The 10,526-nt window shown below is 39.2% G+C and overlaps 1 protein-coding gene across 11 annotated transcripts in view; it reads left to right on the top strand.

Moving 5' to 3' along the window:
* Positions 1 to 259: 259 nt before the first annotated feature.
* Positions 260 to 10,526, top strand: part of LDB2 (LIM domain binding 2) — a 218,413-nt gene continuing 208,146 nt past the window's right edge. For 3 of the 11 annotated variants that reach the window (XM_065837544.2, XM_065837548.2, XM_065837546.2), the window contains exon 1: positions 265 to 753. In XM_065837544.2, coding sequence (XP_065693616.1) covers positions 622 to 753 — 132 coding nt within the window. In that variant the 5' untranslated portion in view covers positions 265 to 621. Of the gene's footprint in view, positions 754 to 10,526 lie in introns of all 11 variants that reach the window. The other 8 variants (XM_065837543.2, XM_065837551.2, XM_065837547.2 and 5 more) reach the window with 7 other exon arrangements.

Below are 10,526 nucleotides of genomic sequence, written 5' to 3'. Positions count from 1 at the left end.
AGTGGTGCCGAAGCGCGGGTAGCCCGGCACAGCGGCTGGAGCGGGTAGAGCCGCTGAGGGAACCGTCTGGGAGCGGGAGAAGCGGCAGCCGGTGCCAGCGGCGGGGCTCGCCCGGCCTGTGTTTATGTATTTTGTAGTAATCACATTTCTGACATTACCCGAGCATGCGGCTCGCAGAGGGTGATTGGCTCAGGCAGCTTTTAAACCACCTATATGCTAACGAGCCCGGCTGCCCGGTTCCTGAGGGGTCCTGGCTGGAAAAATTAAACCCAAACCTCAGCCCTCTGTCAGGCGGAGAGGAAAGAAAAATAATTATATTTTTGAACTAGTGTAGAGCGTGGACAGGAAATGACCCCTCCAGAAACTGCTGCTTTAAAAAGGAGCGGCGGTGCCTGAAGCTCTCCAGTTCCTCTCTCTCTCCGGAGCCGGAGCGCTCCCGCTCCCCCCGCCCCCCCGGCTCCCGCTATAGAGGCTCCCACAGCAGTTCCAGCCAGTGCGTGCAGCCTGGATGTGTGTGCGAGTGCGCGCTGCTACTTTGTACTGTGAAGAACACACAGCCCATGTGCTCTGTATGGATGTTGATGATACTCTGTGTAGCTTGAATCTCTGCAAGCAGGCAAGATGTCCAGCACACCACATGACCCCTTCTATTCTTCTCCTTTTGGCCCATTTTATAGGAGACACACACCATACATGGTGCAACCAGAGTACCGAATATATGAAATGAACAAGAGGCTGCAGTCGCGGACGGAGGTAAGTCCCTCAGCCTTGTTTTCCTGTGCATGGACCGTGGTAGGTTTCAGCCCGAATTCCAGCTGAAGCGTCCCACTAGACAGTATAGCATATGCAGGCATGAACCCTAATTAATTTCCTACTTTAATTGGGTAATCCCTCATTATGTTTCCACGCAGAGCAACTCTTGGAGGGGATACCAGCTTAGGCTGAAATCTTGAAATTACAGTACAGCACTTCAGGGTTGATTATAATGCTGGTCTCAGGAAATTTCTTTGCTTGAGTGTGTTGTTTGCTCAGGATCTGTCCTGCTGGCATTTGCAGCTGTAATATTGCAAGGTATCGCTTTAGCTTTTACACAAAACTAATTCAGAAATGTTACAGGTTTAGAAGGAGAGATGAACCTTTCTCTGGTTTTGTTTTGTAAAGTCAGTAAAATTAAAAATGAATGATAACAGAAAACAGGAGCAGAGTTTTAAAAACTTATTCCTAGGCTGCACTTAAAGAACACATGTTCAGGACGACCGACAAAAGAAATTCTTGTTTACATTGAGAATGCAGTTGCTTTTAGCGAGAGAGATGATGGGTTCACGACTTTATCATATAGCTGTCAAAAGTACCCAATAATGTAAACTACATTCACTGTTGGTTATGCTTTGTATAATCTGTTAGCGGTTTATACACTCTGGCTTCTACACCCAGATCAGCCACTACACAGAATATGCTGAATGGGAAGGGAAATACTTCTGTCACTTAAAGAAAAAAAATTAGTGGAGGATGCATCTTGTTATTTATGTGGTTAAATAAAGCACACTCTTTAGTCTGTTGAAGTGAAAAGTGTGTAGTCTGAATCAGGCTGCATTTCTGCCCATGTGTCTGTGTTTGTGCAGCAAACATTCCTGGTGCTGCAATTTTTCCTAGTAGTTTACTAGTGGTGCCCTGAAAATACTTTTTGAAAGTATTAATCTTTCATAGCGAATGTCTTTATATAGAGGCAAATGTCTGTCGAAATCATGCCATGAAGCATGGTAAAGGATCTCAGATTGATCTGTTTGGTGTATTGTAATTCTTTAAGAGAGCATGAGGTTGTAATAAAATAAAACACACATCCCTGAATTGTCAGCTAAGCCATGGAGAATCTGTGACGTTTAATGTATATGATACAGCTAACGAGATGTGACCTGCTTTCTGATTGGGTAACCGCTACGGGGTAACTGCTTTTCTAACACTGTTGTCACTGCTGGTCTTAAAACATTGCTGTGGAGTTATTGGTAAATACACTTTGTGCTGGCTGAAAACTCCAGGCAGCTCATTGCTACTAAAATCATGGCAACTGTTTCTCAGTTTTGCCCCAAGTTGTTGGTTGCAGAGCGTCACTGCCATTTAGATAGAATAAGGGGACTTGTTTGTTACTGTTTATTTGTCAGTTTCTTGCAACTCTGTTCCTTACATTCCCATCCATATCAATGTAATAATTTCTAGACTTTTTCAAGTGAAAAGAAGAAATACATATCATTAAGTGATTCCTTCAGGGTTTTATATACAAGCTGCTCTGAAAAGCTGTCAATGCTAATTTAGGCTTTTTACATGCGATTTTAGTGGTACTTCTAATAATTGACCAGTGTCTGATTTCAGCTTCTTTACAAATGTTACACTAGAAAAGTTTTTGAGAGAGTTGTGAAACAACTTCCCCCTCCTGTATTGCTGAGATGTGCTGAGTGAGACTTCAGCGCATTTAATTGCAGTTTTTGCTGTGCACATTCACATGGATTGTTGTGGGCAAAAAGCAATAACCTACTCTGCCTTGCTAGTACTGCTATAGGTTTTAGCAGCGTTTTACTTTGACAGACAGTGCTTAGTTAATGAAGGCCTTATGCTTCAGCATTTCTTTTATTTGCTCAGAGTAAAAATACTCTTGCTTGGTGATTGTTCAGTGTTTACATTCTGGTTCTGTTTTGTTGGGTTTTTTTGTTTGTTTTTTTTTTTTTTTCAATTTCTGAGCTCTGTGCTGTGAGCATTGTTGTTTGTTGAAATGCATTTTCTAGCCAGCTTCAGCTCATCTCATTCATTCTCCAATTAAAACACCTTCCTTAATTAAAAAAAAAAAAACAACAACAGTTTCCTGGGACACTGACAGTGACTACATGTAGACAGCCTGTAAAGAATCGTGTTGGCTTCTGGGGCAGGTTGGGAGTGGAAGTTTCACATTAATTTTACGCACTTCCAAGCATGTTTGGTATTGGTAGCTGAAGGCTTCTGGAGCATGTATAACTAGTTCTGAATTTTTTGAATCCAGACCAATGGAGCCCTGTATGTCATGGGAGGAATGTTCTTGTGCTGTGGGTGAGACAGGCTTACTGCATGAACATTTCTCTTCAGACAGGCTTTGGAATAATGTAGGCGCTGGTCTCTGAAGGAGGCTGCTTGTACTCTGTGAGCCCCAGGGGGTAGGTGAGCACAAGTAAAGCAGCTTAAGGGGAAAGGAATTACAAATAAACTCTCCAAAAGACTGGGGGCAGCAAGCTGGCAGATTCCACTTGGACCCAACTTCTGTAGCGAGCCAGTGGCAAGTGAGGATGTGTTAAAAAAAAACGGAACCTACAGCTCTTATCCTAAATATACCCTTGGAAAGTCTCGGGGATTTTCCTGTTTTCCTACAAAAGAAACACAATCTAAATAATCTTTTATAGTCAGGCAGAGCAAAACGCATATAAGTTAATTAAGTTTTACAGCGGATGGATGGAGAGCCTGTGAAAGGAGTATCTGTATGTCATGTCAATCCATTTTCTCCCCTCCATTTGAAAAGCCCACCTTTATAGCGAATTCCTGTAGCTGCTCTCTGGAGCTTGCAGGTAGGTGAAAATGATTCAAAAAAAGCAACGGGAATCCACCTGTAAATGCCATTTCTACTCCTGCTCCACCAGCAGCAGAGTTTATAGTACACAGAGGGAAGCAGGAGTGTCCTCAAAGTGGCTTTGTGTGTGGGGACCCTCCATGAGACATCTGCTGCTTCCACTCTCGTTTGTGTCAGCGTTGAGTGGAAGGGAAGAGTAGTTGGTGTGAAGGATGTACTCAGTCTATTAAGCAGACAACGTACTGACTGGTAAATAAAGGTCATTCAGATGGCTGCATGGCCACCTTTGTTCTTGTTTACTTTAGGAAGAAATGGTAGTCATGAAAGTAAGGAGTTAGCAACTCTAGCCTGTGCTAGATGTGCAAACTTTTGCTTTCTAAACTTCTTACAACTTTATGGGCTCCTCAGGCAGAACCTACCACTGCCTTTTTAAATTCAGGGTCAGTCTTAGGCGAAGAATTCCAATCACACCCAGGCAGGGGGTGGTTTTATGATGTAAGTACTGGCAAAAGTCCACTACCTAGCTAATTCTTATGTGATCTAAAGTAAATTAGGGAGTCTGAGTTACTAAGCAGCATACAGGAACACCTTACCTTCCTTCAAAGTTGTTCAAAGAAATATAATCTGGTAATACTTTGTGCGAAATGGAAATTAATACGTGCTTTCTTAATAATACTTTGGGATCATCTAGTGCCATTTTGTAATGCACCAACAATCCTGATTTCAAGAAGTAAAATTAATAATCAAATGTTTAATAATTTCTGGCAGATATAAAGAAAAATCTTATTTACTTCTATCATAGTTGATTAATTTTTTGAATAACCAAAATGCAGCTGTTTCCTTGCTCTGTGTGTGGTTTTGAAGATTTCATTGCCATTCACTCAAACTCAGTTTGTCTTATTTTTACGTCTGTGTTAGTTGAACATTTCAAGAAAGCAATCCTGTTGAGGCATAATCAGCAGTTTTTAAAGTTCTAGGTAGCAATATACAACATAGGTAAATTAGCTTAAATATTTTCTCTGTTTTTCATAAAACTATGTTTTTTAAAAAAGCCTTGTTTCCTCTTTGATGTTGTAAATCCTTTTCTGTTCTAATTTTTAATCATTTGAAATTGCTCACACTTAAACAAAAGGTGATTATATCTTGTATATAATTATTTTTCAGTAACATTACCGTGCACTGTGGGTAGATCACTTAAAGTTGCTGACAGTTTAAAGTTTGAGGCATTGCTTTATTACCAATAATCGAAGTAATGTATCAAGCCTTTCACTTGTTTATTTAGTCCGCTATATTTTTAGAACTTTTGTGTATCACAATACATTTTTTTCACCTGTATCTCTCTCACACTACAAGAGATTATGCTTTACGTCATCATTATATGCAAAACACGGCTTTCCTTCTGGCTAAGAGAGCAGTGTTTTAAGGGTGACTAGAGAACTTGATTAGTAGCATATTTGTTTTAAAGGCGGTCAGCTTAATCAAGTCGTATTAAACACCTATTAAACTGTATAGTGAATTTAACAAAAGTAGAGATTTTATGATGGAAGAAAATGTAAAGAAAATTCAAAGGAAAATAAAGGAGGATGTTATGGTTATTTAAAAGCTCCTAGATGAACTGGAAGCTTACACAGGCATTCATATTCAACCAAATATTTAAAGCAAAGCAAATCAAAGCAAAACAAAATTTCTTCAGTTTAATGGAAGACTCTTATTTTACTTACTTGCATTACTATCTGATGAAATAATCTTTTCTTTTTCTTCCTGATGCATTTTAAATAGATTAGTCATAAAAATCTATGTTGTGACATCACGTTTGTTCACATAGCAACTTAGTATCGCAAACAGATCTCTCATATTGTGTACATAAGTCTGAGTTTGTCCAATGAGTTTGTTTTTTTGAGGGGAAAACACATAAACTTCTGTCTCAAAGTATTTTTGAGGAAATATTCTTTCACCCACAAGTATACTAATACTTAGCAATTCTAGGAACATGAGTAAAGTATATTTATAAACCACGCTTTGCTGTTACTAAAATGTCAGTTTTAAGAGAAAACTCTAACTCCTTTAGGCAGACACTAACTTCAGAATGGTTTCAAGGCTCTTTTTACTGATTGTCTTTTATTTCGTATAGTTCTTTTCATCCCTTTAAAAAATGTCAGTTGCAGCTGTTTTCAATTAAAATTGTTACAAACTAACAATTCTTATGAGGCTGAAGGAGGAAAAAAAAGACTCTACTTCCTTTCCATGGTGATCCTTAGCTTACAATAAGGGATGTCTTGCTGCCTTTTTTATTTTTCCCCTGAAGTTATAATAGATAATATAAACTGCACGAATAAGGAACAGGGAGCTTTTGGGGGCAGGGGCTGGTTGGGGGGAGAATCAGCATGAAAGTATAAAAATGGATCTCCCCTGCAAATCATTTTGATGCTTACTAGATTATTTTCTATAGAGAAACATTTTCAACCATTCCTTTTCTCTTTTTTAGATCTTTACCCTTTGAACTATAAATCCATGTAAAAAAACTTAAACTCAGTTTTTCACTGATGTAAACAAGATTTGCTATGCAGATCCAGTCTCAAAAATAGAAGCCACTGGATGGTGTGAAGGAACAAAACAGAGATCATAACAAGGGCTCAGTCCTGTGCTCTTAGTTAAGCTGGAGTTTTGCCTGCAGTAGGATTGCAAGATCAGATAGAAAAAGAAAAAAAAAACATTTGGTTTTGGTATATACACTTTCTTTGTTTACAGAAAAAGTGTATGGGTAGATTGCTAAACTCATTGCAATATTTTTAGCTGGACTCCTCACTTCAAATGGTATTTTTCTGTATCTTTTTGCCAAAAGTTGCATATCTGCTGTAAACAGGCATTCCAGCCATGCCGATACTTTGTTCGGTTGCTTCCTTCCCAAAAAGAACTTTCTTTCCTGCACTGTACTGTGTAAACAGGCCAGTGGACATCCTCAGTTTTGCTGGGTGTTTTTTTCCAGAAACTGTTTCTGGGCTACTTGAAGCCTCAGAGGGTGATCCTGGCAGGAACAAGATTGCCCCACAGTGACTGGTGATCAGGCCCTGAAAAAGACTTGTAGAGCAGGGCCTGGTGGCCAGGTCTCAATGGTCGTATTTATTAGGCTAAAAATCAGTGAAAGAAACCTCCCTGAACCCCTGGCTATGATCTTCTCCCTAGGCTTGTGTCTTTTCCTCAGTACATTCTCTCTGTGTTTGAGAGAGAAAGCCCTTTATGGTCAGAATACTCTTTCTATTTCCGTTACCTTGTGGTGGACAGTCATACCTTTCTGAACTAAAGCCTATAAGCTGCTGATCTAAGCCAAATAGTACATTTAGTACTCCTGAGGTAATTGGGGATCACCTAGAACTACCTGCAGACAAAAAAAACTCAGTATGAGAACAGTTGATGCTTCTGGAGACAACTGTGGCATTTTCGTGCCTTCTGGGGCTAGTGAAAAATCACTGACCTGGAAAAATGAGACCTTTGCAGAACTAAAGATGACTCAGGACTCGGTGGCTTTCTAAGCTTATCACCTCTTCAGGGCTCAAGAGTGTTGGTAGTGTAGAGTCTCTGTAAAGGCCATAAATTTTACAGGAGCAGGCTTTCTTCATGGACTTAGGTTGCCTTGGCACCACCTTGCTGTTTATACACCATTGTCAAGAAGACATAACCATCGTGAAGCTCCTGGCTAGGGTGGTACTCCTGTCTGCATCATAGACTTGAAGCATAAGACCTGAGCACAACAAACTTCTTCTTTATGAATAACTCTGATAGCTACAGCCAAAATACGAGTATCAAACTGGAACTTCTCCCTAAGGTCTTTGTGTTGTCGATATTCACATCCAGATCCTTGGCCAGGATGGAGCCAGAAACTCACAACAGACACAGTGAAGCTGTAACTTTGTGTAGGTTTCTAAATGTACTTAAAATCTACTGCCTGGTTGCCTGCGAGCTAAGTAGTCAGGCCTTTGGATCCTTCCAAGTCATTAAAAAACTAGAAGATTGCTGTGATATCTGTCACACGTGATCTGCAATACCTGCTGATATCCATCTTCCTGATTCTAAGCCACAGAGTCAGCTTGCCAAGCCTAGTTAGCTGAGCAGAAACATTAAAATCTGTCTGCACCATTTGTATGAGTGTTTAAAAAGGGAAGGGGGAAATCCAATCTTTGGGTATAATTTTGCTATCAGATCACTCATGTACCGCAGATTCAATATCTGTCCAGATCCCGTCCATTTTACACAACTGCTATCTGCAGACTCTAACATCTTTCATGGCCCTTGAAGGATTGCACAGGCTAGTTGGATGACCTTATCTATTCCATTCAGAGGACCAATGAAACGTTATGTGTGTATAAAAGTCATAAAATCATAGAATAGCAGGTTGGAAAGTCACCATATTTGGAAACCCCTGATTAAGGCAGATCCAATAATAGACCTATTAATAGATCAGCTGTGCTTATTCTTCAAAAACTAAATATTTAGGAAAAACAACAGTCCCTGTTTGAGTATTGTTGTGTGCAGTCTTGCATCACTTGTGCAGCACATTATTTTTTACTTTTATTTGGACTTTCAAACGTACGTTTGTTTGTTTTCTAACTGCATGTTTTTAATTGGTTATTTTCTAAAGTAGTAAGTTGAGAAAATTATCATTTCCAGTACATTTCACATTTAAAGTATTTCATGTACCTTATTGTGATTCTTGTTCCAGTTGTGTAGTTTTGCTTCAGCCATTAGCAGAAGATTGTATGAGAGGAAGAGTTACTATCTGTCCTAGAGCAGGTTACAAAGCGGTTTCTGAAATATTAATGACCACATTATACAAGAAGAAATATTCTAAATCTTTAAATACAGTAGTCATGTGGAGAGGGGAGAATACTCAGAAAACAAGGAAGTAAATAGAGTGAAACTTTTTAGTTTTGTTATTGTTTAGACTGAAGCACTGTCGCCATACTCCATCCCTTGGGAAGGTGGTCAGCAGCACCAGCATTCCTGGCCATCTCCTATGGACTAGAGATTCTCATCCTCCAGCTTCAGCTGACATTGGCAAGACAGACATGAAACCTGCTTTGCCACTAGGTTTGCAACCAGGATAGTAGTTTACAGTTGAACAAAGGGACTATGAAGTGCCACGCACCTAGGGTGCTATGGTTTCTTCATATGGTTTACAAAAGTCTCGCAAGTGGGTTATGCAGCAATGGAAGAAGACCTAGAAGTATCTGTTTTACTCCATACCCCCTGTTCTGATAGTAACTTGACTTTTCAAATCAGTGTCACCATCTTCCGTAATTCTTGTATCCACTTCAAGTACAAAAAAATTATTTCAATGTTACTCCATTTTGCATCACAATAATGTTATTGTGACTAGAAATCAAAAGAACTGCTGTAGAATAATTCCTTTGGAGCAAATGCAGATTCTTCTTGCTGAAGTTGTTCAGCATTTTGTGGGACCCTCCCTCCTTCTGGGGCTTGGCCAATGTTTCTCCACTTTTCTTCTTCACTGTACCAAGATGTTAAAACCAGTGACAGGGTATAGATTCTATAAGGGCATTTGCAACCATACCACCAGCTGCAGTGGATAAAGGCAACAGAACAGCTCTATCACTTCTACCTAGACTTAATCACTGGAGTATCAGTTAACCCTTAGGGTAATTAGGTAATAATGTTGTTGATGTGATGTGAAGTGTCATTTTAAGCAATTAGAAGTTCAGATATAATGTGCTGCAATTATGCATTATATAGCGCATCTATCCCTTTTACAGAGCAAAAATTACCATATGTTTTGTGGGAAGCTTGGCATTTTGCGCTGACTGGAGTTCTGCTTGTATTTACGAACAGCATGCCTGTAAACTGTGGTAATAACTCTTTGAAGGCCACACCTATGCACATTGCTGATTATGTTAAAAAGCATAGGCCCATTTTAATGAATGTGTTGGCATGGATAATGGGACATGAAAAGCCAACGCACTGGGTAAAGGTTCATTACCTGAGTGCAACAAATACTATACACAAAATTTCCATGACTATTCACTTGAGTTTAACAGTAAATTTGTTTTGACTATGCTTGTGCCTTTTATGCATTTCTGTGAATCTTTGATCAATGGAGTTTTATTCTTACAAATAATTGCAGAATGCAAATTTCATTTTGTTAAGCATTCTGGAAAGAAGTTGCTTATTTTATATGGGCTAAGCTGGGAGGCAGCATTTCTTGTTTTGAGTTTCCAAAACCTCCCAGATAGAACCATGATACTTAGAAATAAAATACACCAGAGAAGAATCTCTGATTGCTTTGCAGTTAGGACTGACTGATGTATGAATGTAAAGCAAATTAATAACAAAGACTGGTGGCAATGGGAAAATTACAGGTCAGTAAATATGATGTATGTGCATTTTTTTTAATGCAACTGGGCACTGCTTACCATGTAGTTACTTTAGAAAAATGAAATAAGAAAAAATTGGTGGAAAAAAAAAAAATCAAAGCTTTGTGGCATTTTAAGGTCTAGATCCATCTGTCCTCATCCAGTCAAGGATGCAAAAGTGTAGCACGGAATACATAACCAATCATGGTATATAGTCTTAGCAGACTATTCCACACTTACAGCACGCTGCTTGTTAGAAAGATGAGCAAAAATATGTCTTAAATTTGAATAATTAATGCATTCAAATAAATTTTTATTAATTCCTAGCAACGCTGAGTAGAACGAAGTGGAATTCATAAAATTTATTATTTGATGTGAATTATTAGCTCAGCTCTTTTCAGTACCTCTTAACACTCTGTCAGGGTTAATAACGCAAAGTAAAAAGATTGGTCAAGATGCCAGCTCACGAAGAACATCTGTTCTCTGATGGTCCTGTAAGATTATTTAACACCCACATCAAGAGCATCCTGAAACAACCAAGTTGCACCTTGACTGATTGTTTCATTCAAAGGGCT

The sequence above is a fragment of the Patagioenas fasciata genome, chromosome 4 (assembly GCF_037038585.1).
Source record: "Patagioenas fasciata isolate bPatFas1 chromosome 4, bPatFas1.hap1, whole genome shotgun sequence".
In the NCBI taxonomy this organism is placed as follows: domain Eukaryota; kingdom Metazoa; phylum Chordata; class Aves; order Columbiformes; family Columbidae; genus Patagioenas; species Patagioenas fasciata.
Note: the sequence above shows the minus strand (reverse complement) of the source record. Positions and strands in the feature narration are given on the sequence as shown.